General features: G+C 50.6%; 2 protein-coding genes across 3 annotated transcripts in view; one reads left to right on the top strand and one right to left on the bottom strand.

Moving 5' to 3' along the window:
* Cnbp (CCHC-type zinc finger nucleic acid binding protein) overlaps positions 1–1751 on the bottom strand; it is a 58769-nt gene extending 57018 nt beyond the window's left edge. Inside the window, exon 1 of the mRNA XM_010617515.3 lies at positions 1232–1751. The gene's annotated coding sequence lies outside the window, so the exon portion shown is untranslated. The remainder of the gene's footprint in view (positions 1–1231) is intronic.
* Copg1 (COPI coat complex subunit gamma 1) lies at positions 1748–25861 on the top strand. 2 transcript variants are annotated; one of them, XM_010617569.1, is made up of 24 exons: positions 1748–1884; positions 2962–3014; positions 3455–3535; positions 4211–4282; positions 4403–4482; positions 5471–5546; positions 5720–5812; positions 6142–6228; positions 6698–6855; positions 6937–7070; positions 9896–9963; positions 10088–10276; positions 11282–11377; positions 13437–13680; positions 14604–14679; positions 15776–15879; positions 16320–16445; positions 16620–16688; positions 18618–18760; positions 18959–19130; positions 19568–19665; positions 21900–22038; positions 22240–22338; positions 25403–25861. In XM_010617569.1, exons 1-24 carry the CDS (start codon positions 1848–1850, stop codon positions 25531–25533), a joined length of 2625 nt encoding a protein of 874 aa, XP_010615871.1. In that variant the 5' UTR covers positions 1748–1847; the 3' UTR covers positions 25534–25861. The 2 variants fall into 2 exon arrangements, with proteins under 2 accessions (XP_010615871.1, XP_010615878.1); XM_010617576.3 differs by lacking the exon at positions 1748–1884 and adding an exon at positions 2048–2084.
* Positions 25862–26102: the final 241 nt, after the last annotated feature.

Below are 26102 nucleotides of genomic sequence, written 5' to 3'. Positions count from 1 at the left end.
AAAAAAAAAAAAAAAAAAAAAAAAATTGCTCGTGGTAGTCTTACAGAATAAAATCCTATAAAAGGATATTTTAACCCAACACAATCATCTGTATTTCATCATCTTAATACAATTCAAATATTCAGTGTTCTTTTCTGATTCTCCCTCTCTCTTTTTTTGAGACAGGTAGTCACTATGTAGTTCAGGCTGGCCTTGAACTCACTATGTAGCCTAAGCTAGCCTCAAACTAGCACTGATCCTCCTGCCTCTGCTCCCAAGTGCTGGGATTACAGGAGTGCACTACCGTGCCTGGCACTCTTCTGGCTCTTAACCATGAAGTTTTTCTGTGGGGATGAAGCCCAGGGTCTGCCACATGCTAGGCAATGCCCTTACCACTGAGCTACACTGCGCACCAGCCCCTATGAAGCCTTTATAGTCCACCTCAATTATGAACATATTTAGACCCTGCTTTTCTCTTTTAATATTCTATCTATTGTAAAAATTTAGAGAATACATCTGTTCATTTGTCTCATTTTGTTTGTTTGCTTTGAGACAGAGTCTCATTGTGTAGTTGAGACTGACCTGGAACTCACTATGTAGCCCAGGCTGGTCTCGAATTTACAGCGATCCTCCTGCCTCAGCCTTCCCAGTGCTGGGATTATAGGCGTTAGCCAGCACCCCCCTTTAAGACATCCTCTTGCTAGGTAGTCCAGCCTGGCCTTGACCTCACTATGCAGCCCACGTTGGCCTGGAATTCAGGGCAATCCTCGTGCCTCCCGGCCTAACATCCCTTCTACAGGGTCCAGAATATTTAGTCCAATGACTACACCATAATTTTCTCTTTTTTTCATAATTTTCTTAATTATACCCTTTTGATGGACATTTAGGGTTTTTCCAAACACCTTGGTGACAATCTCGGCAGCCGCAAATCTGTTTCCTTCGGTTGGATAGTTTCCTACTACTGATGTGTGGGGTTATGGATGATCGGTTTTAATAATTTCTGGCTCTTGACAAATTCCCTCTGGGGCGCAATCCACTCGCCCCCAGCCTCAGGCTCTACCAAACCAGACCCTCCCCTCCGTCGCTCTCCTCCCGCTGGGCTGTCCCCTGGGATGCCCGACCCAGCCCCGCCTCTGCACACCTAGCTCACCAGGTTTGCGAGTTGTCCCCTCCCCAGGCAACCTAGTGTTGTGAGTCGCAGCGCGGGGCCATCCGGACTCTCCGCCCAGCCGTCGCCCTGCGCCGGCCTTACCTCAGCTTCCGCGGTCCTGCTTGGGTCCCCAGGCGGACAGTCCGGGCGACACGTCATTGTCCCGTGGCGGCCCGCTCGCCCTGGCGCCAGGCTGATCCTTTCCTTCTGGAAGCTCCTCGGACATTAATAAATACGAAGCATGTGCACCAGGAGCAGGTGTGACACAGGCCGGGCAGAAACGAATTAGTGCAGCAGTGTACTGCATTCGTTCACTCACGAACTCGCTGAGCCAACGTTACCCGTGGCAGACAACGAAAGACAGCGGAAGCAAGAAAGTAAAAACATAATGGTGACCCAGGCTGGGAACGAAAATCAGGCAGTGGAAAGGGTCTGAAATGAGGCGCTGTCAGGAAGGCCTCCTGGATAAGTGACAGTAACGACAGGTGACATTAACTGGGTGTCCAATGTGGGTCAGGGCTCTGTGTCCCTCACATTCGAACGCCCTTACATCGGGAGTGCATGAGCGGGGGAGATGAGCCTCAGATCACCGTGTGGTCCGAGCCTCTGGACCCTCCGCTACCCCGGAAGTAGCCCAGGTGGGACCGGAGCCGGGGACCAGCTGCCCACCGCGCCGCAAAGTCCTAGCGCCGCTGCTTGAGCCCCTGCCGGCATCACGATGTTGAAGAAATTCGACAAGAAGGACGAAGAGTCCGGTGAGGGGCCCGGGAGACCTGGGGTAGGCGGGCCGGTGGCTCAGGTTCTCCAGCCGTCCCCGGCATCCCCGGAAGTAGCCCAGGTGGGACCGGAGCCGGGGACCAGCTGCCCACCGCGCCGCAAAGTCCTAGCGCCGCTGCTTGAGCCCCTGCCGGCATCACGATGTTGAAGAAATTCGACAAGAAGGACGAAGAGTCCGGTGAGGGGCCCGGGAGACCTGGGGTAGGCGGGCCGGTGGCTCAGGTTCTCCAGCCGTCCCCGGCATCCCTCCTTCGTGGCCTTTGTCCCGACGCGGGTGCCGAGGCCCAGCAACGGCCAGAAGCTTGGGTCGCAGCCGGCCTACTAGGCTTCAGGGAGCCCCAGAGAGCCCCGCTGCCTCCCCCTCGTGAGCTCCAACCGGGATTTGCTGCGTGACCTTGTGCGGGTTACGCACCTATGTGGGCCTCAGTTTCCCCATCTGTCAGGAGGGTGCCGGGCTGGGGGCTCCTTGTTCTTTTTCCGTCCGACCTTTTGATGTCTGCCCGGCGGTGTCTGCGTTGGTGCTGGCCATTACTGGGGCGTGATCTATGTCGTGGGTGACAAGCGCGGCTCTTCATTCATTTGATCAGAAAGCATTGCGCACCTGCTGAATGCCAGGCTCTGTAGGCGTCCTGATCCTGCAGTAAGACAAGAGGGACACAGTGTTAGAATGGCCACATAGTGTAGGAAACGAACATCAACTAGATAATTGCACAGGTAATTAGTTACAAATTGGCTTCTGCAGGGAGGGAAATTTGGTCCCAGGTTGGTACCTAAGGACTCAGTTAAGTACGGATTGCATGAATGACTGCAGGACATGGCACTTGAGAGGCGCAGAGGTCTGTGCCAGAACTTCTGGGGGAGTGTGAGTGGTTTGGGCCCCCTGGCAAGAGTGTGACAGAATCCGTAGTCAGACTATAGAGCCTTGAGTGCCATCTGGGAGGAGTTTGAACTTTCTTGGGTAGAGAATGGGGACATCATTCCCTTCCCTGTGTCTGGGAGTTTAGAATTCAGGGTCACCACCTGAAATGAGTCTCCTTGGTTCTCCTTGACTGCAGGTGGAGGTTCCAACCCTTTCCAGCACCTGGAGAAAAGTGCAGTACTCCAAGAGGTAAGTGACGTTTGCTCCTCTGTCCCCATTGTGATTGTTCACCAACAGTGCAGTCAGAATACTAACACCACTTTCACAGTGCTAGTCTCCAAGCAACTGGAGAGAAAGCCTTGCCAGAAAACACAGGAAAGCTTGGTTCCAGCAGAGTTTGTTAAGCTTGTTTTTGTTCTCATTTATCATTCCTCTTTCCACTTAAGAATGTCTGCTAAGCATTTGCTAGTTAGTAAGTCAGCACATCCCTAAAGGTTAGGGAAGATTTTTAGGAATTATTAATAGATTAGTTAAGAAACAAAGAAAAACACTTTCCTCGTGAGATAATCTTGTATAGGCAAGTGTATTTATTTCCCCTGTGACTTCTCAATCCTGAAGTACCTGAGGGGAATCAGTGGAAGGAAAATGCACTGGTCTCAGAGCTAATACCTTCTTGTGCTTCTTCTTAGGCCCGTGTCTTTAACGAAACTCCCATCAACCCTCGGAAATGTGCCCACATCCTCACCAAGATTCTTTACCTCATCAACCAGGTAAGTGGGTGAAGCTTGGAGCAGGGGAAGGTGGTGCTGGGGGTGTCAGGAAGGGTGCATCATTGGGCTGTTTGACACCCTCTCTGAGGCTGTAGCTCCTGGTCCCCCAAGCATCCCACTCTGATTTGCTGCCTTCAGTGGAACCCTTCAGGGATTAAGGACCTGACCTAAGCTGATCTTAGGGGAAGAAGCAGGCTGATCCTTCTTTCTCCCAGGCTGAGTTTCTTTCTCTTTTCTTTCCTTTTTGAGACAGGGTCTCACTATGTAGTTGAGACTAACCTGGAACTCACTATGTAGACCAGGCTGGTCTCCACAGCAATCCTCCTGCCTCAGCCTCCTGAGTGCTGGGATTACAGGTGTGCACCACCATGCCTGGCTCTTTCTTTTTTCTTTTTCTTCTCTTTTTTTTTTTTTTTTTCTTTTTTTTTTTTTTTTTCTTTTTTTTTTTTTTTTTCTTTTTTTTTTTTTTTTTCTTTTTTTTTTTTTTTTTCTTTTTTTTTTTTTTTTTCTTTTTTTTTTTTTTTTTCTTTTTTTTTTTTTTTTTCTTTTTTTTTTTTTTTTTTTTTTTTTTTTTTTTTTTTTTTTTTGTACCAGGGATCAAACTCCAGCCCTTAGTGGCAGAACCACTGAGCTAACTCCTCAGCCTATCCTGAGTTTCTTTCTTGATCCCCACAGGGGGAGCACCTGGGGACCACCGAAGCAACAGAGGCCTTCTTTGCTATGACCAAGCTTTTTCAGTCCAATGACGTAAGTGTCCCAACCCCAGCCTTCCTGGAGAGATGTGGGTGCCGTCACCGGTGGTTTCTTCTCCCACCTCTTGTGACCCTGCTGAGTAGGCCGATAAGGCTCTTCCCATCTCTTTCCCAGCCCACACTCCGGCGGATGTGCTACTTGACCATCAAGGAGATGTCTTGCATCGCAGAGGACGTCATCATTGTCACCAGCAGGTGACTCTTGGGGCTGTGGGAGTCGGCTCCATGGCCCCTGTGGACAGACCCTTTTTGTGGTGTGTACAGATGAAGAGGCTTTCTATTGGCATAGGGCCAGGTGCCCTTTCCTCCACTGTCTGTCATCCTGCAATCACTGAAGGCACCCATCATAGCTGCCGGAGTGGGCTGTTTCCCTTTGACTTCCCTGGCCTTGACTTGGGCACAAACCTTTCCTTCCTGTGATTTCTCTTAGTTAACTCAGCCAGCCTAGAACTTTTTTGTTTTGGTTTTTTGAGACAGGGTCTCGCCATGTGTTTCAGGCTGACCATGAACTCACTGTGGAGCCCAGGCTGACCTCAAACTCATGGTGATCTGCCTGCCTCAGCCTCCCAAGGGCTGGGATTGCCAAAGCCTGGAACTTTCACAAAGACTTTAGTGAGTGCTTACAGGACAATATAATAAAAACAGACATAGAGAGTGCAAGAGATATATGAATAGGACTGCTGACCAGGTACTGATTTCTGAATTAGGCTGAGTGATTCAGGGGACAGATGTCCTTAATGTATAATCCCTGCTCATTCAAGCTGGGGTTCCACCCGCATTTTTTGTTGCCACAGGTGTTTGTGCAACAGAAGGTAGATTCCCTTGGTAGAGTCTCAGTAAATAGAAAATATTTACTGAATGTGTATTAGTTTGTGGAGCTTTGGGGATAAAGCAGCAAACAAGACAGCTGTGGCCGCCACAGCCCTAGAATAACAAGTTAGCCAGGCTCCTGGGGGCTTGTCTGTTCTTTGCCCAAGAAGCCATGGAAATAGAGGACTGAGTGAGAACAGAGGAAGGATCTGGTCAGTTCTAAGTTATAAAAATCCCTCCAGCTGCCCTTTGGCTGGGTGGGAGGAATAGAAGGTCAGCAAGAGCAGGGAGACTTGTGAAGTGACCCAGCCAGGTGTGGCAGGGGATCCGGCCCTAGTACCCCCATGTCAGCTACATCCCCTGTCCCCTACAGCCTGACAAAAGACATGACCGGGAAAGAGGACAACTACCGGGGCCCAGCTGTGCGTGCCCTGTGCCAGATCACTGATGTGAGTCCATGCCCTCCTGTGTTCTGCACACGCTTCTGGCTGTCCCCTGCTCCTTTGATCAGGGTGTGCAAGAGCACCCCGAAACACTTGCTGCCTTCCTTCCCCATATTACTCCTTTGCACCACAAAGCTGCACTTCTGAGGGTCCCTGCCTCCCTGCTCCTGTCCCCACAGAGCACCATGCTACAGGCCATTGAACGCTACATGAAGCAGGCCATTGTGGACAAGGTGCCCAGCGTCTCCAGCTCTGCCCTGGTATCTTCCCTGGTGAGTAGCTGTGGCTGGGCCCTGTGGGATAGGAGGAAAACAGAAGAAAATATCAGTCCCTTTCCAGTGTGTGTGTGTGTGTGTGTGTGTGTTGGAGGTGGGGCAGGACCCTGGTGCATGGCCTTGAGCCACCTGTGGGGAGACAGGCTGTTGAGTTGGGATCTGGCAAGAGGTCTTCTGCTGGCCAGGGAGCCTGGAGTGGGAGCTGAATTTGTCCTTGGAACCAGCTGGGAGCTGATGGGCTACATCTGGGAGGGGCCTGGGGTGCCCACCCAGGGTGGGCAGCAGGTGGCCGTCCTGGCTACCCCTCACCTGCCCTATGCCCACAGCACCTGCTGAAGTGCAGCTTTGACATGGTCAAGCGCTGGGTGAACGAGGCCCAGGAGGCAGCATCCAGTGATAACATCATGGTCCAGGTAAGGTGCGAGGGCAGATAATACTGAAAGTACTCAGGCAGAGCCACGGTGGTGGCACACACCTGTCATCCCGGCACTCTAGGAGGCTGAGGCAGGAGGAACAAAAGTTCCAGCTCCACCTGGGTTACTTAGCAACTTAGCGAGACCATGTTTCAAAATAAACAGTTAAAAGGGAGGTGCAGATGTAGTTCAGCGCAAAGGCCCTTGGTTTACTCCTCAGTACCACAGAGGTGGAGGTGGGGTGGTAGAGAAAGGTGTACAGGTGTGGTACACAACTGTAATCCTAGCATTCAGGAGGCTGAAGCAAGAGGAGCACTTCTAGTCTGAGGCCAGCCTGAGTTACATAGTAAGTTCAAGGTCAGCCTGAAATACATAGTGAAAACCCCCTGTGTCAGAAAATAAAAAAAAAGAAGTTTGAAGCCCACAGACATACAGTGACTTGTATGTCCCCGCTATCGCTGTCCTGTAGTACCACGCCCTGGGGCTCCTGTACCATGTGCGGAGGAACGACCGCCTGGCTGTCAACAAGATGATCAGCAAGTTCACCAGGCATGGCCTGAAGTCACCCTTTGCCTACTGCATGATGATCCGGGTGGCCAGCAAGCAGCTGGAAGAGGAGGATGGCAGGTGAGGACCCCGCCTCCTGCCACCAGAACCCGCCTCGGTCCTTCGTGCGTCTCATTGCCACCGCTCCCCATTCTCTTACAGCCGAGACAGCCCGCTGTTTGACTTCATCGAGAGCTGCCTGCGGAACAAGCACGAGATGGTGGTGTACGAAGCCGCCTCGGCCATTGTCAACCTGCCGGGCTGCAGTGCCAAAGAGCTGGCCCCGGCCGTGTCAGGTCTTTGAGAATGCCAGGGCGGAGATGGGGGAGAGAGGGGATGCCTTCAGTCGGCCTCGGGCTGTGGGCATTAAGCCAGAACCTGTTTGGCACCTGCTCTTGGCCGGGGAATATGTGGGGACCTATCCCAGGTGTTACTTTTGGGGGTGGGCTCTTCTCAGGTCCATCTTACACCAAATTGCCGAGGTGAGCCAGGCATGTTGGCATACACCTGTAAGTGAAGCACTTGGGAGGCTGAGGCCAGAGGGACGTGAGCTAGAGTCCAGCCTGGACAGCTCAGCGAGTCTGCAGGACCTGTCTCAAAGTAAAGTAAATGAAAGGATCTGAGGGTGTAACTCACGGTGCAAGCACTGGGTTCAATCCCCAGTACTTTGAGGGAAGAGGGCTTGTGGGAAAGCCAGGACTGAGCTGTCCCAGGTGAAGGGGACAGCAGGGCGGGCATGGTTCCGAGCCAACCCTGGAGCTAGACGCCTAGGTTAGAGTCCTGGCTTTGCCTTTCAGGGGGTTGACCTGGACGGTCACCCATCTTCTCCAGTCTGCAGGCTCCCCTTGCTCTGCAGCACATGTGACAGTCATGCCTGGCCCACAGGGTCGTCGTGCTCAGCACAGATGGCTCAGCATGGTTTCCAGCTCTGTGGCGGACACAGCAGACACTCAAAGGGAGAGTGTGCAGCCTTGCGCTGTGCTGGGCCCCATGGGATGTGAGTGGGAAACATGCCAGAGGCGCTCGGGCTGGTATGAACAGCGGGTGTGCTGAGAGGGTGGAGAAGCTCCCTAGAGGGCCTGGGCCTGGATTCTGAGGACAGGAGAGAGGGGAGGTAGCTCAAGCCATGACCCACAGGTGACAGCAGAGATGCTGTGGCTGGAGAGTTAGATTTGTAGGTTTTAAGGTTTTTACATATTTATTTTGGTTTTGGTTTTTTGGGTTTGTTTTGTTTTTGTTTGTTTGTTTTTGAGATAATTTCTCACTATGTAGTTCAGGCTGGTCTTGAACTCTCACCAATCCTGTCTCAGCCTCCTGAGTGCTAAGATTACAGGCATGCACCACAATACCCAGCTATGTTTTAGGGCTGAGTGGAGCCAAATGGGTAGCATACTTCTCATCCCCCCACTCAAGAGGCTGAGGCAGAAGGATCTCTGTGAGTTTGAGGCCAGCCTGGATGCCATAGTGAGTTCATCCCTGGATGGGCCGGGGATTTAGCTCAGTGGTTCCGCTGCCTACCTGGCAAGCGCAAGGATCTGAGTTCACTCCCCAGTACCAAAAAAAAAAACAGGTCAGCCTGTATGCACAGTGAGATCCTGTCTCAAAAAACAAAACAAAACAAAGAGTGAAATGATACCCCCTTCTTTGTTTTTTGGTGTTTTGAGATAGGTTCTCACTGTGTAACCCAGGCTGTCCTTGAACTCAAGGCAGTCCTCCTGCCTCAGCCTCCCTAGTGCTGGGATTACAGGCACGTGTCACACATCCAGCTGCACCCCCATGTATTTCTAGTAATCCCCAAAGTAATGTTGTAAACCCAGTCAGGCAGAGAGATGGGGTTCACATTTGGAGGGGGAAGTCTCCCCTGCCCCCTTGTGAATAAGCACAGAAGGAACGGATGAGTTTGTTCACTGCTGTGTGTGCTCACCCGTTCTTACTGTGTCCCCTGTGTTTCCAGGGTAATGGAAACCACAAAGTAGAGCTTTCTAAATAAGGATGGTCCTATTTTAAGTAAAAAATTAGTTTAAAAAATACAAGAAAATAAAAGCCAAGGGATGATAAAGCAATGAGGGTACCCCGAAAACAATGATCCCAGTTGCCACATGGTTTAGTGAAAACTTTAGCTCTGAGCTTCCTGGGAGCAGGGCAGAGAGGATGTGCTACCTGTTGTAGCTCTCCTAGAGATGGAAAATAAACTGGTCCTTTATTTGTTTAGCCATACTGGACATTGAACTCAGGGCCTTTGCATTGAAATACCAGCCCCTTTTTAAATTTTATTTATTTGTTTGTTTGTTTATTTTTGGTACCAGGGATTGAACTCAGGACCTGCACTTGCCAGGCAGGCGGCAGAACTACTGAGCTAAATCCCTGGCCCCTGAGCCCCTTTTATTTTGAGACAAGATCTTACTAAGTTGCCCAGTCTGGATTAGAACTTGTGATCCTCCTGCCTCAACTTTCCAGAGCTGAGACTGCAGGTGTGTGCCTTCACACTGAGATTTGTTTGTTTTGCAGTCCTGGAAATCTTACTGAGAGTTTCTCTATCACTGAGCTACCTCTCTAGTTTTTTATTTTGAACAGGGTTTTCCTAAGTTGTCCAAGTCTAGGCTCAAAGTTACAATCCTCCTGCCTCAGCCTCCCAAGTAGCTGGGATTACAGGTGAATGTCACAGTGCCCCACTAAACTGGTGGCTTCAGAGAGGACTTTGTTCATCCATTCCCAGTGCCATGGAGAAGCCCTGCTGCTTCCTGTGGATACTGTGGGAGAGGAGTGAAGTTTTACTTCCCAGTGGCCAAGAAGAGCCCAGGCTGCACATGTGGCCAGTCCTAGGTTCTAATCCTGAATTGCCACCAACCTTAGGGCACTTTAGCTGCTTAATCTCCTGTGTCAGCCTCCTTCTTTGAAAGGGAGCACAGTTGTTGCTGCTGCCTACTTTGTGAGGAACCAGCAACACAGGGCTGGCAGCGAATGCCCCTAGTGCCTGAGCTCAGTAGGCACAGCTGGCATCCATCCCTGGGAGCTCTGGGCTGCGCTGGGAACTGAGCTGAGCTGGCTGTGGCTCGCAGAGGAACAATTGCCCTTGACTCTGCTGTACAGCTCCTGATATATGTCCCCTGTGTCCTCACAGTGCTCCAGCTCTTCTGCAGCTCCCCCAAGGCTGCGCTCCGCTACGCCGCTGTCCGCACCCTCAATAAGGTAGGGGTGCAGGCTGGGGCAGACCCAGTGCCTCTGATCCTCGGGACACTGAGACCAGACCAAGCCCTGCACAGGGAGTAACAGATGGGTCCTGCCCTCTTTGTCCCTGTCTTCCCCCAACCAGGTGGCCATGAAGCACCCATCTGCAGTGACTGCCTGCAACCTGGACCTTGAGAACTTGGTCACAGACTCAAACCGCAGCATCGCCACACTGGCCATCACCACACTGCTCAAGACGGGCAGCGAGAGCAGCATTGACCGCCTCATGAAGCAGATCTCGTCCTTCATGTCAGAGATCTCGGATGAGTTCAAGGTGCTCTGCCAGGCCGGGAGGGCTCTGTGCCTGCTGCCTTGTGCTGCCAGGGGACCTGGGGCAGGGATGTCACCCTGTAGATCTTCAGCCCAGAGGACATGCACAGCCCTACCTCCCACCCTCCTCCACTCAGCCCTTCCAGGACAGTCAGGTTCATCTATTCGTGCTTCAGGTCTTAATAACCACTGGCTGTTCACTGTATAGTTTGAGGAGAAGGGAACACAGCAGTGAACAGGACAGGGACCTGCTCTCTTAGATCTCCCTTTTTGGGGGTGTGTAATCCCAGCACCCAGGAGGCCAAGGCAGGAGAATGACTGAGTACGAGGTGAACCTGGGGTGCGTAGTTTGAGGCCAGCCTCGAGAACACAGCAAGACTGCTCATTGAAAAGAGCTGCTTTTCTGTCCAGTGGATAAGCCGTCGAGTAAACAAATGAGTGAGCTCGAGCTTGGCCTGACCACACCTGTAATCCTAGCACTCAGGATCCTGAAGCAGGAGGATCACCATAAATTCAAGGCCAGCCTGGGCTACATAGTGAGTTCAAGGCCAACTTGGACTATGCAGTGAGACCCTGTCTCAAAAAACTAAAAAAGGGCCAGGGATATAATTCATTGGCACCATGTCTGCTCGGCAAGTGCAAGGTCCTGCATTCGATCTGCAGTATTGGGAAGGAAAAAAAAAATTTTTTTTAAAAAGCCAAACAAGTGAGCCAGATGATTTCAGGCAAGGGGCATGCTGCAGAGAACCTAGAAATGTAGTCAAAGTTGCTGATGAGAGTAGGGCAGGGGAGCCTAGAATCTTCTGGGGAGACCAGGTCTGCTGTGAGGACCCCTGTGTGAGACACCTCTCTGGTGACTGGGGATCATGGGTTCCCCAGTGTGCTGGTGTAGTTGTCTCCCTGCCCTAGTGTCATGCCCAGAACTAGGCCCTGCCGATGGGGAGATACTTCATTGGCACTCGGGAAATAACTCACAGGGCCACTGTCATGCCTGTCTTGTCTGACCCAGGTGGTGGTTGTCCAGGCCATCAGTGCCCTGTGTCAGAAGTACCCTCGCAAACATGCCGTCCTCATGAACTTCCTGTTCACCATGTTGCGGGAAGAGGTAAGACAGGCCGTCGGGGACCTGCCAGGTGTCCTGCAAAGGCAGGGAGTGACTTGGCTGCTGGCTGCGTGTTCCATGTGGAGCAAGAGCTCCTCTTCGTGGGTGTGCCTGGCTCACCCTGTTAACCAGCTGTTTTTCTGGTGCCTGTGGCCCTTTAAATACCCATGCATAGGTGATGTAAGCGTAGTCACAGTAATGACACAGTGACTCACCAGCTGGCATTACTCAGGTGCCCAGGGGTGATGCTTGTGCCTGAGACAATAAACGTATACTCTCTACTGGTGTAGTGAAGCAAAGAAATATTCAGGCTGTTCTAGGAGATCTCGAGGTGGTTTCTTATAAAATTGGTTTTAATAATGTAACATTATTTTGTTTGTTCCTCATGTGGATTAGTGATTACACTTGTTAGTGTCTCAGCAAGACCTGTTCATTTCCCAGGAGCAGAAGCAAATTTTCACAGGGTAGATTTGGTCCCCAGATAAGTGGTTCCCTGCCCTGTCCCAGAGGGGTCAAGGATCTGGCCTTAGAGGAGCCATTGCCCTGGGTGACTGGGGTGTCCAGGGGCACCAGGAGAGAGGGGAGCCCTGACACTTTCCGAGCCCTCAGCTGCTGGGCTTGGCTCTTCAGACATGGTATGCAGGGTGCAGTGACCTGTGACCTGTGTCCTGTGACCCTCCAGCCCTGTTTGTTCCTGAGTTTTAAGTACTGGCTACTAATTCAAAATGTTTAAAACTGCATACTCTGCAAGGGGGAGAGTTTTGCTCAGTTCTGAACTGACATGGCTTTAGCACAGGTGTCATCTGCAGCAGACCAGTAACATACCGCCTAACTGTGAGACTTCCCAAATTCATGGTTTTCTAAAATCACTTAAGCCAGGCGTGGTGGCACACACCTGTAATCCCAGCCTCATGAGGCTGAGGCAGGAGGATTGCTGGGTGTTCAAAACCAGCCTGGGCTACATAGTGAGTTCCAGGTCAGCCTCAACTACATAGTGAGACCCTGTCTCAAAAAACCAAAAAAATAAATAAAATTAAGTCACTTAAAACCAAGTGAGCTGGCTGTGGTGGTGCACACCTATAATCCCAGCATTTGGGAGGCTGAGGCAGGAGGATCAGTGTAGGTTTGAGGCCAGCCTGGGCTACATAGTGAGACCCATCTCAATAAAAAAAAATAAATAAAAAAAAAAATAAAAAATGGTGCTATCAATCCAGGACCACCATCCAAAGCAGTTCCTGTTAAGTTACATGCCTGGTGCCTCTGGCCTCTTAACTCACCACCTGTCATTGACATCTGCTGCACACAGCCCTTGCCACCATCCATTTCATGACAATGACATTTTCAGCTGCAGCTCTAACCTTGTTAAAAACTGGCTGTGCATTCCCCTTCTCCCAAGCCCTGGGGTTGTCATTCCATTTTCTATCTCTGACACAAAGTGGCACTGGACAGGACTGGTCTCTTTCTTTTCTTTCCTTTTTTTTTTTTTTTTTTTGGTACTGAGGACCTTGTGCTTGTGAGGCAGGCGGTAGAACCACTGAGCTAAATCCCTGGCTCCAGACTGGTCTCTTTCTGCCTGTTTTATTTCACATAGCACCACCTCGAGGTTTATCCAGGTTTCAGCCCATGTCAGAAAGCCCTTCCTTCTTAAGGCCTGGTGGGTGCAGACCACAGGTCTGGATCTTTGCGGGCCCTGGGTGGGCACTCGGGACACTTTGACCATCTAGATGTTAATGACCGGCACCTGTTTGGCTCTGCGCTCAGCTCAGCAGGGTAAAAAGCTGGAAGTGGAATTGCCAGGTCAGTGATGATGCTGTGTCTGCTGATTTGGGGACCTGCTGTGCCATTGTCTGAAGCAGCCACGCCACCCATTCTATCTGGGTCTCATCTCAAGTCAGGAAGAAAAGCAGGCTCCGAAACATTCCCATTAAACTCTTCCTCTTAGCAGCAGAAGAGCCTAGTGCGCACCTACGCCAGAGGCCTCCAGGCTCTAGCGTGGCCTGGTATTCCTGGTCCCAGGCCTGGCCTCTCTCTGGCTTCATGCTCAGCTCCATCCTCCCCACAGGGTGGCTTTGAGTACAAGCGTGCCATCGTGGACTGCATCATCAGCATCATTGAGGAGAACTCGGAGAGCAAGGAGACGGGGCTGTCACACCTGTGCGAGTTCATTGAGGACTGTGAGTTCACGGTGCTGGCCACGCGCATCCTGCATCTGCTGGGCCAGGAGGGGCCCAAGACCAACAATCCTTCCAAGTACATCCGCTTCATCTATAACCGTGTGGTACTGGAGCACGAGGAGGTCCGGGCAGGTGCGTCTAGGTGTGGGCAGATGGGGCTCCCAGATCCTCCTCCATGCAAGGGGATGCCCCAGCAGAGGGACCTGCATGCGGTGTGTCTCACCTTACAAGCTGATTTCCCATCATTGTGGGAAGGAGTTCAGATGTCATCCAGTTAAATGGTAGGGACAAACCTCTAATTTGTTCTCTTTTTTTCTTTTTGGGGAAGTATCTTTTTAGTCTTTTAGGCAGGATATTGCTATGTCCCACAGGCTGGGCTCAAAGTTGGGCCTGTGTGCCTCAACCTACCAAGTGCACTGCCACATCCTGCTTGACATTTTTTTTTTTGTACCAGGAATTGAACTCATGGCCTCACATTTGCCACCACTGAGCTACAGCCCCAGCTTTTTTTTTTTTTAGACCAAGTCACTATGTAGTTCAGGCTGGGCTTGAACTCTCAGTAACCCTCCTGCCTCAGCCTCTCAAGGGCTAGGATTATAGGCATGCACCACCATGCTGTTTACAACCATCCTATTCTTAACCTTAATTTTGTTTACAATTTCTTTTCCTTTTTTTTTTTTTTTTTTTTTTTTTGGTACTGGGGATCAAACTCAGGACCTTGTGCTTGTGAAGCAGGCAGCAGAACCACTGACCTAAATCCCCAGCCCTTCTTTTTCTTTTATGCCATCCCATCAAGCAGAAGTTTTCCTCTCAGCAGCTGATACTCACTAACTACTGGTTGTTTCCTCGTTTGTATGTACCTAAGGTTTGATTGCAAATGGAGGCTGTTTTGGAAACTTCGGTGGCCTTGTCACAGTTGGTGTGAAAATCGGTTCCTGGGACCCTAGGTTGGGAGCCACTGACAGTGTTGGCTCGATATGTGGGCCAGGTGGTTCCAATGCCAGCCTGGTGTGGTGCCACAGGGCACTGCTAAACCCCCTTTGCCTTCTGTGCAGGCGCCGTGAGTGCTCTGGCCAAGTTTGGAGCCCAGAATGAAGAGATGCTGCCCAGCATCCTGGTGCTACTAAAGAGGTGAGTCTGGACCCAGCCTGAGACAGTGTTGCCTCAGACAGGCAGCTTTCCTTTGTCTTTAATGAAGAGGAGAAAATGTACACAGCTGTTGATTATATGAAACAATAAAGTTGAAAAGCAGTGCAAATCCCACCACCCACAAGGGACTCTTTGTAACTGAAGTGTTCCACTTTTAAAAATAGCTTTATTAGCGGGCATGGTAGCAAACACCTGTAATCCCAGCACTGCAGAGGCTGAGGCAAGAGGATTGCCATGAGTTCAAGGCCAGCCTGGGCTAATTTAGCAAAACCCAAAAACAAATAAATAAATAAAAATTTAAATAAATTTAAAGCATTTCTTTCATCCCAAAAAGAAACTCTCCATTTTATAGCCACTCCTTCCCTTCCAGTCTTTCCTGTCTGCCTTTTATCCATGTTTTTAAAGTGAATTACTACTGTAGCGTACACCAGTACTTTATTCCTATTTCCTTTTTCCTGCTCCTCCTCCTTTCTTCCCTCCTTCCTTCCCTTTATTTTTTGTACTGAGAATTGAACAAGGGCAGACACCCTACCACTAAGCTCCCTTCTACCCCTCTTTATTTCTTATTTTGGAACAAGGCTTTGCTCTCTTGCCCAGGCTGGCCTCAAACAGTCCCTCCTGTCTCAGCCTCCTAAGTAGCTGGAATGACAAGCACATGACACCATGCCCAGCTATTCCTTTCTGTTACCAAATGTTTCCTTTTTTAGATAGATCACATTTGGGTTATTTCTATTGTGGGGCTATTATCAGCAACACTGCTATGAATGTTCGTATCTGAGTTTTCACATTGCAAATGGGTTTTCCTGTCTCTTGGGGAAATGTTTCCTGTCATAGGCTGTTGGAGATGGAGGTGCCGCCCTCACTGAGGATGGAACCCAGGGCCTTTACCTCCACTGAGCCACACCCCTGAATCCTATGTGTGTTGATGCCCAGGTTCAAGTGCTGCTAGGTGTCCCATCTCTGGGGACTGAGCTCAGTTTCGGGAGACCTCCCCCCACCATCTACAGTGACACCCTGCAGGATCCTTCCTGCTGTCCCTGCCAGGCCCCGTCAGGAGCACCTTGTGTCCTGTCTGCAGGTGTGTGATGGACGATGACAATGAAGTAAGGGATCGAGCCACCTTCTACCTGAATGTCCTGGAGCAGAAGCAGAAGGCACTCAATGCCAGCTATATCCTAAACGGTGAGTCTGGTGGCACCTATGACCCTCTGCTCCATGGGCAGAGGAATCTGAGACAGACACGGCTGAACTTGCCTGGTGACCACATGGCATTGCCATGACCTTGAGGGACACAAGGTCATGAGAGTGGCAAAAGCCTAGTCAGTGAGACTACTTGTCATTAATAAAAACTTGTGGGGCCAGGGATTTAGCTCAGTGGTGCTGAACCTGCCTTCCAAGCGCAAGGTCCTGAATTCAATCCCTGGTACCAAAAACAAAAAACAATAAAAATTTGTGTCTTCACACCAGTTTACCTTTGATAAGTCACTTGGTATCTGTGTTTATTTGCCAAGCAAAGGTTGAGAGGGTTAATCAGTTTGCTCCTGGTCAGACCACTTCCCTCCCTCAGTCCTCTTGCTTTCTGTCACACTGTCCCCTGATGACCTCTCTCCGCTGGCCTCTAGGTCTGACTGTGTCCATCCCTGGGCTGGAGAGGGCTCTGCAGCAGTACACCCTTGAGCCTTCAGAGAAGCCCTTTGACCTGAAGTCTGTGCCCCTGGCCACCACACCCATGGCCGAGCAGAGACCAGGTGAGGCTGGGCTCCCTGGATGGTCGCCTTGGCTGCCACGCCTGGAACTTCGCCGGGTGGGCAGAGTCATCACTCTGGGGGGTTGGAATTTAACCTATGGGTAACAGCAGTGGTCCAGCACCCCTGCTGCCCATGCCCGGAGCTGTTGGTCACTATCTGTGTCTGCTCCTACAGAAAGCACCCCCATCACAGCCGCCAAACAGCCAGAGAAAGTGGCAGCCACCCGGCAGGAGATCTTCCAGGGTAAGAAAGAGTGCCCCAAACCAACCACTGCGGTCAGTGTGGGATCAGCTACTCTCCAAGGCCTAAAATACTTATTGCATGGGCCAGGTGGGGTCTCCTTGGGGATTAAGAGTGGGCACTTTAGAGTAGGCATGGTGCCAAACACCTGTCTCCCAGAACTCAAGAGGCTCAGGCAGGAGGATTGCCATGAGGTTGAGGCCAGCCTGAGCTTTTTTTTGTTTCTTACTGGGTTTTGTGAGCTTGAGCCATATAGTGAGATGCTGTTTCAGGGGAAAAAAAACTTTAGAGACCAGGGGTGTAGCTCAGTAGTAGGACACTTGTCTCACATGTACAGGGCCCTAGGTTCAATCTCCAGCACCACAACTGAGAACAGGAGTATAAAAGTTGATGGGGTCTTTCTGGTTTGTCAGCACCTTTGGCCTGCCAGGAGGTTATTAAGTCCAGCTGGTGTCTAGATCCAGCAGAGGGGTTGGCACAGGTAGAGATGTGTAGAATAGAGTGTGCTGGAATTAAGGTCCAGGTGAAAGCGGCTTGGAGCTGCTTCTGGAGCCTACCCCGGTCAGGATGTCTGGCTGAGCCCCGCTAGGACTCCGAGATACTGGCACATTTTAAATTCCCTGTGCTCAATCCACACATCCATCCACCTCTCTGGGCCTCGAGTGTGCAGAGCAAGTACTTACCACCAAGCTCTAGTCCCTGCCAAGGCTCCCATCGTGAGAGGAGAGGCCATATCGAGGTACCGGGCTCTTGCTGCACCTCATTGCTCCACCCTGGGCTTGCCTGCACCTCCTTCCAGAAGCCCTTCCTGCTCTCGAGCACCTCACTCTGATCCTCTGTGGGCTGAACAGCTCTCCCCACCATCTGGCTGTTGTGCATCTGTCAGAGCAGTGGCCTGCCTTCTTGGTGCCACCAAACATCCACAAACCCCTCTTTCTCCATCCCATTCCAGAGTGGTGTCCACCGTTAACACTTTCCCTTCCACACCCAGACCAGCGGCCTGAGATGACTGGGGCGCTTGGTGTCTCGCTGCTGCTCCAACACAGCACCACACAGGTGGCCCATGGCCTTAGAGCAGGGGAGAGCACAGCTGGCGTTGTAAGCTTGCATGTGTTTTGAGCCAAGGTCTCACTAAGTAGCCCAGGCTGGCCTTGAACTCACAGTGATCCTCCTGCCTCAGCCACCTGAGTGCTGGGATGACAGCTTAGGTGCTGTTTGTCTTAACTGGCCAGTGCTAGGGGCTGACTTGTTCTTTGCTGATTGTGTAGCTGTAGCAGTGTGCACTTCATCTTCCTAGTCTTTTCCTAGTCCTCGCCTTCTTTTCAAGAATCCTTGCTGCGTCTCTAAAGGCAAAGGAGCCTGCAGCTGGGGTCAGGCCTAGGACAGTGGAGTCTCCCTGCTGGTTTTGCTTCTGAAGTCTTCCAAGGACAGAGGGGAGGAGAGATCCCTGGATGTACAATTTGAGCAAGTGAGCAAGACGCAGACTGTTCAGGAAATAGCAAATAGCCAGTGGTGTAGACACCATGTGTGTCTTGGGTAGATGGAAGACTAAGAATTGGCCATGGGGCCTGAATAGAAACCACCATTCCTAGATGTGGTGGTGGACACCTGGAATCCCAGCACTCTGCCAAGGCAGGAGGATTGCAAGTTCAACTTGTGAGATACTGTTTTAAAATAAAAAAGAACTAGGAATGTAACTTAGTGCAAAGGCCCTGGGCTCATTCTTCTGTACTTCAAAAAAAGAAAAGAAAAAAAAAAAGCAAGCATCCTTAAATTGGCCTGGGAGTAGAAAAGCTAAGTGCATGGGCCGGGGATTTAGCTCAGTGGTTCTGCTGCCTGCCTCACAAGCACAAGAACCCGAGTTTGATCCCCGGTACCAAAAAAAAGAAAGAAAGAAAGAAAAGCTAAGTGCATGTGCCTTGTGGGTTTCAGAGCAGTTGGCAGCAGTGCCAGAGTTCCAAGGGCTGGGGCCCCTCTTCAAGTCCTCTCCTGAGCCCGTGGCCCTCACTGAGTTGGAGACGGAGTATGTTGTCCACTGCACTAAACACGTCTTCACCGAGCACATGGTGTTCCAGGTGAGCGGGGTGGGCTGGCTGCTGCTCCCAGGTCTGGGGGTCCTGGTACTCCTGCACAGAGTTGGCAGCAGAGTTTGTCACCAGCAAGAACTTCCCCCAAACCTGACCAAGGACTTCACTGGGACACTGGGAGCCAGGGGCAGCACCAGGATGGGGAGCAGTAGGAGCAGGGTCTCAGCTCCCCTGTTCCCCGTATAGTTTGATTGCACGAACACCCTCAACGACCGGATGCTGGAGAACGTCACCGTGTACATGGAGCCCACTGAGGCCTACGAGGTGCTCTGCTACGTGCCTGCCCGCAGCCTGCCCTACAACCAGCCTGGCACCTGCTACACACTGGTGGCACTGCCCAAGGAAGACCCCACAGCTGGTGAGCCCCTCAGATGCCACACAGCCTCCTGGTAACCACGGAAAGAGGTTGGGACTGAGCACTTGTTCCTGGGTGGTCCTGCTCCATCCTGAAAGCAAAGTGCTGCTGTCCCTGTTCCAAGGGTGGAAGCCAAGGCCCCTCCTAAACATCTGGCCTAAGTTCAGAACCCAGGGCTGAATCCAGTGCTCTCTCACTGTGCCACACAGTCTCAGGCAGGCACAGCACATGCACATGCACAGTCCCATTCCACACACCCCAGTGAGCCTGCCAGCTCTTGGCTGGTGGCCCTGGCTGTGACATAGCTGTTGCCATTTGGCATCGTCTCTTTTCTCGTCTTTCCTTGCCCTGGCTAGCCCGCCGGGGTCGAGTGCATGGACGCAGCAGAGGCCCGGAGGGCAGGCTGGGGACACCCTGACCACCAGCCTCTCTTCTCACAGTGGCCTGCACATTCAGCTGCATGATGAAGTTCACTGTAAAGGACTGCGACCCCACCACGGGGGAGATGGACGAAGAAGGCTATGAGGACGAGTACGTGGTAAGAAGTGGTGTCAGGGGCCACAGGGCAGCCTCCTCCAGCAACTGCTCGCCAGACCGAGTTCTCTTCTTGCTGGTTTTGGCTTCACAGCTCTAGCCAGCCAGGCGTGGTGGTGCACACCTGTAATCCCCACAATGTGGGAGGCTGAAGCGGGAAGATTTCAAGTTCAAGCCCAGCCTGGGCAACTGAGGGACTTAGCAAACCTCTGTCATAAAAAAAAGGGCTGGGAGGTAGCTCAGTGGGAAGGCTCTGGGTTCAATGCCCAGTTCTGAAGGAAAAAAAGAAATGAAAAGATTTTTTTTTCCGGTTATTGAACATTTTTTTTTTAAGATTTTTTTAAAACTTGTAAAAATACATACTCATCGGTAAAAGATATTTGGCAAATCAAGAGCAAAATATAAAGAAATGCAAACATTGGCCATAGTCCTTACACATCCTTTTGTAGGGGAAGTTCCATAACTGAGGTTTTTCTGTATTTTACAGTCCTGCGATTTTCACTTAAAATTGTGGTATATTTTCCTACCATTACAAGATACCTCAGAAACACTCCTGATTTATATGTCTGTTTGTTTAGTGCTGGGGATAGAGTACAGGCTGAGCCACACTCCCAGCCCGAATTTTAATGGCTAAAACTCCCAGGCCAGGGATTTAACTCATTGGCACCACGCTTGCCTTGCAAGCACAAGGTCCCAGGTTCAATCTCCAGGACCAAACAAAATCAAAAAACAAAAAACACCCTATCATACGCATATATCGTAACCCACTTAACCTTTTGTTCCTTAATATTGGGTGTTTGGACTTCTTTTTTTTTTTGTACCGGGGATTGAACTCCAGTCCTTACACTTGCAAGGCAGGCACTGTGAACTTCTAAATCCTCACTGCCTTTTACAACACTGCATTAAACATGTAGGATATACATTTTCATCTGCATTTCAGTTTTTGGGGTATTTTGTTTTGTTTTGGTACCAAGATCAAACTCAGGACCTTGGGTTTGTGAGGCAGGTGTGGTACCGCTGAGCTAAAAATCCCCAGCCCCCACCCTTTTTTTTGAGATAGGCCCTCACTGTGTAGTTCAGGCTGCCCTTGAACTCATTAGGTAGCCCATGCTGGGCTCGAACTCCTGGTGATCCTTCTGCCTCAGCCTCCCATCACATTATTTCTTTAGGATAGATTCCTATTGGGTCAGAGGGTGAGCATGACTTCAGGACTTCAATTCCTATTGTCACGCTGCTTTCTAAGTAAATCGGACCCATCTATTTGCCGGGCGATCATTGCATGTCATGAACAAGCCCTTCCCATGCCTGCTCTCCAAGCTTGCAGGATCCTTGGTGTGGGGTCCCTCTGGGGTGTGAGCAGGAGCCTGGCCCAGTGCCACCACAGTGCAGACCATGGTGTTCCGAGATAGGGACTGGCAAGCCTCCTCCTCAAGGGACCGCCACTGAGGAGCACAGCTGACTTCTATCCCATGTCACCCTGGGGCTGTAGTTGAGGGGGTCATACGCAAGCCCCCGTGGTCCTCAGACCCCGCTCCTTGAGAGCTGCTCCTGACTTCCTTCTGCTGTGGGAGCTGGGCCTTGCTTATGTCCTCCGCAGATTCCACCTTGAGGGCTCCCTGAAGGTCGGTGCGAGAGGACCTTCAGTAGCTGCAGTCAGTGCACGGTGGTGGCGGGGTGGCCAGTGTCAAGTTCCCAGTGGAGATGTAGCCAGGGTGCAAGTGTGTCAGGCCGAGAGATCACGGCTGAGAGCAGAGAGAGGACCTGCTGAAACAAATGGCCTCTGCTGAGCCTGGTGGTGCACACCTGTCATCCCAACCCTAGAGAGGCTGAGACAGGAGGATCGCCATGTGTTCCAGGCCAGCCTGGACTACAGAAGAAACCCTTGTCTCAAAAAACCAAGGGAAAAAAAATATGGCTGCTACTCTGCAACATTGTCGTCCCTCAGAGAAACAGGCACAGGAGGAGGACCTGAGCACCCTGCGTCCCACAGCTAACAACTCTAGGACAAGCAGGACACTAGTAGTTGATACCAGGGGTGAGACAGTTTCATATTGAAGGAGCACTGCTTGAGGGCAGCTGCCCTGGCACACTGCCGCCTCCCCAGAGCCTGCCATGCCTCAGTGGCAGGCACACACCCCTGGGGACAGGTGAAGAGCTGAGGGTAGCACCCAAGGGTGTGAGGTGCACACCGAGGGCTCTATCCTCTGGAAATGGTGCCTGATTCCACCCTCTCCCCAGCTGGAGGACCTGGAGGTCAATGTGGCGGATCACATCCAAAAGGTCATGAAAGTGAACTTCGAAGCTGCCTGGGATGAGGTGGGGGACGAGTTCGAGAAGGAGGAGACATTCACACTGTCCACCATCAAGACACTGGAAGGTAAGGGCCCAGCTGCCATCTCCGCCACCTGCCTTCCAGACCCTTGGGCTGCTGTTCCTGCCTGAGCAGGGCCACTTCCCTGAGCCTTCAGCACCTGGGGACGAGATTTAGGGCTCAGAGAGGCCAACACAGACCCTGGGTTCAGTCTCCAGTGCCACAAAAACAAGCTATATGGCTGAACTGCGCTGTTTTGTCCAACAGAGGCCGTAGGCAACATTGTGAAGTTCTTGGGAATGCATGCGTGTGAGAGGTCGGACAAAGTTCCAGACAACAAGAACACGCACACACTGCTCCTGGCAGGTGAGCAGCACTTCCCGTGGGAGGGCTGGGGACCCCACTGGGACACGAGTCAGGGTCCACTGCTTCTAAATCTCACACACTTGTAATCCCAGCATTTGGAGGCCAAGGCAGGAGGATCACAACTCCCACCTGGTCAACTTAGCGAGCCCTTGTTTCTAAATAGAAGCTGGGATGTGGCTCAGTGCAGAGACCCTGGGTTCAAAATCTAGTACCATAGCCGGGCATGGTGGCACACACCTGTAATCCCAGCACTCGGGTGGCTGAGGCAGGAGAATTGCTACAAGTTCAAGACCAGCCTGGGCTACATAGTGATTCCCCTTTCAGTCTCAACTACATAGTGAGACCCTGTCTCAGAAAACAAAACAAAACAAAACAAAACAAAAAAATCCAGTACCGCAAAGGGCCAGGGATTTAGTTCAATAGCACTGTGCCTGCTTTGCAAGCACAAGGTCCTGAGTTTGATCCCTGGTACCAGAAAGAAAAAAAAAAAAAATCCAGTAACACAAAAAAGGGGAAAAATTATGAAGTATAAAAAACGACCTGTGATAAGACATCCTCTTTCCTTACCTTTGTTTTCACCATCCAGCAGGTGACAGTGTTACTGTTATAACAATGCCTGTGTATCATTCAATCTTTTTATGGCTATAAAAACATAGGAAGATGTAACCTAAACTACTTGGGAGGCTGAAGCAGGAGGACTGAAAGTGTCTGCCCAGCCTGGGCAAATTACTGAGACCACATCTCAAAAAGAGCTGTGGGTTAGCTCAGTGGTAGAGTGATTGCCTCATGTGGGAGGCCTGGGTTCCATCCCCAGGACTCCAAAAAGAAGGTAATAGTGATATGTTCCATTGTTAAACTCGGATATATAAATGGTATATGTTGTTCTGCACTTGACTTTTCACTTTATGGCGTTCCTGGGGACAATCCTTATCAATACATAGAGCTTTATTATTCTTTTATCTCTCAATTATGGTAAAATATATATAACAAGCTAAGCGTGATAGTGCTTCCTTCTGGGAAGGTGAGGCAGGAGGATCATACCTTTGAGCCTAGCCTGGACAACTTCGCAAATGAACAAGACTGTCTCAAAATTTTAAAAATATATGAAAAAGGCTGGGGATGTAGCTCATTGCCAAGGTTCTGGGTTCAATAATCAAGACCACAAAAAGGAACAAAGAAAAAAAATGTAAATTTTTCGCAGAGGGTGTTACTAGGGATTGAACCCAGGGCACTTGCACTGAGCTACCTCCCTAGCCCTTTATATGTATTTTAAAACAGGATCTCACTAAGTTGCTAAATTGTCCAGGCTGCACTTGAATTTGTAATCCACCTGCCTCAGCCTCCCAGAGTGCTCGGATTGCAGGCATATGCCACCACACCTGGCTAAAAATTTTACTACTTTTTAAGTACACAGTTTAGTGGATTAGGTACATTCACACTGTTGCGTCACCACCAGCAGCATCCATCTCCAGAACTTTTTCATTATCCCAAACTGCATGAATTCCTAATCCCTTTCTATGGCCGCCCAGTAGTGCACTGAATAGATGTACTGCATTTTATGGAATTGGGCCCTACTGATGGACATTTAGTTGTTTCCAATTTTTTGTTATCACAAATAATTCTACAATGACTGATCACTCACACTTATTTCTCATGTGTACACTGAGAATATCTCTTAAATTTCCCAGGACATGACCAGGTCAAACTGATTGGCATTTCTTCTTTTGATAAATAATTCCCAGGTGTCCTTATATGCCTTAGGGCTGGGGATTTAGCTCAGTGGTTCTATCGCCTGCCTTGCAAACGAAAGGTCCCAAGTTCGATTCCCAGTACCAAAAAAAAAAAAAAAAAAAGAACCATATGCCTTTCTTTCCACACTGTTGACAACAAAAGATAGCATCAAACTTTATGACTTTTGCCGGTCTGGGTGAAAAATGTTATCTTCATACAGCGATCCTCCTGCCTCAGCCTCCTGAGCGCTGAGATTACAGGTGTGCGCCACCACGCCTGGCTTCATGTAGTTTTAATGTCCACTTCTGTTTGGAATGAAGTTATCCATCTTCCATTTGTATTTCTTGTTGAGTATATGTCTACTTTTCTTTGTCTAAGTGTCTACTGGCATGGTTGATCATTTTGTTTGTTTGTTTGTTTTGAGATAGGATCTCACTTTGTTGCCCAGGCTGGCCTCAAAGTCATGGCGATCCTGCCTCTGCTTCCCAAGTGCTGGGATTACAGGCTTGCGCCACCACAGCTGATTCTGGTTGCTGTTTTTCTAACAAAAGGCATTTAGGGCCAGGGATGGAGCTCCATGGTACAGCAGCTACGTAGCATGTGGGAGGCCTTGAGTCAGATCCCCTGCATCAACCAATGAGTACTCAAGCATTTCCACTTAGAAATTTTCAAACATACACAGAGATTGAAGAATATAATAAACCCCAGAGTTCATCTCCCAGCCTCCACGCTGGTACTGGGGATTTAACTCAGGCCTTTGCGCTTGTGAGGCAGGTGGTGGCAACACTGAGCCAAATCCCTGGCCCCCTAGAATTTCACATGTGAGTATTTCCATGTCTGCACTTCTCTTTGAGGTAACTGCTGTGTGCAGTACAGTGATACCTACAACACCGAGCGGAAGGAAATGGGACTTTTTAAACTTTGACTGTTTATAAACAGGCTTGGGCAGATGCCTGCTCACAGCTGACAGCCCCCACCCCCGTCTTTCTGGCCACATTGAAGCAGCTTGGTCCCCTGGGCCCTGCAGCCATCTGCTCTGTGGTTTGTCTTGGTGGGACTGTCCCTGTGTGAGCACCTCTGTGACATCAGGCACCAGCCTTACGTTCCATGAATTCACTTGGGTTAGGCAGGAGCTGGATGATAGCCTTATTCCCTCCACTCTGTGGTTGCAAGTCTTGGAGCTCAGGGAAGCCAAATGACTTTTGTAGACCTGGCTTGGAGACCTCACCCCACTGCTCTCCAACGCCGCCTTGATCAGCTCTGCAAACAGCAGCCTAAGCCTGGCCTGCAGCCCTTCCACCTCACACAGTCTTACCTCTCTCTTCCCTGCCAGGTGTGTTCCGGGGTGGTCATGACATCCTTGTGCGCTCGAGGCTGCTGCTTTTGGACACAGTTACAATGCAGGTGACAGCTCGAAGTTCAGAGGAGCTGCCAGTCGACATCATCTTGGCATCTGTGGGCTAAGAGGCCCCCACAGAGCCTCCATCCTCCTCCCCAACACTATGCAGAAATCTCGCCTTTCTTTCAAATGACTGGTGGAAATCCCTTCCCCGGCTTCTGTATTCAGAAACAGACAGATCATTGTGGCTTTTGTTTCGAATTCTGTTCCCTCATTCAGAACTGCTGCAAGGTAACTTTTTTAAACAGGATTATTTTAAGTTTTCTTAGATCGTGCTGCCTTGCCTGCCAGGGAAGAGACATCACAAATGAATAAAGTTCATACCTGTTCTTGAATTTATCCCCAAAGAAACATACCCCCTCCCTATATAATAAACAAGCATGTATTTATGGACCGACAGCTTCTTCTGCAGACTCATTCTTGGGGCTCCACCTTCCTGCCCCTGTCCCCTGTACTGGCACAGCCCTGCCCTGTCCCACCTGCCCTGCCCAGGACCCACACCCACAGGTGTCTTCTCAGTCGCCCTCTGTAAATGATAAATCGGGCTGGTAATGCCTGGCTTTCTGCTCCGTTAGTCCGGTCCAGTGAGTGACAAGCCAGGTGAGGCCCAAATGCACCGGAAGTGCCTGTTTTT

This window comes from Fukomys damarensis, unplaced genomic scaffold, assembly GCF_012274545.1.
Source record: "Fukomys damarensis isolate Sample0158 unplaced genomic scaffold, DMR_v1.0_HiC HiC_scaffold_37, whole genome shotgun sequence".
NCBI lineage: Eukaryota > Metazoa > Chordata > Mammalia > Rodentia > Bathyergidae > Fukomys > Fukomys damarensis.
The sequence above is the reverse complement of the archived record's forward strand: the minus strand, read 5'-3'. Positions and strand labels throughout refer to the sequence as shown.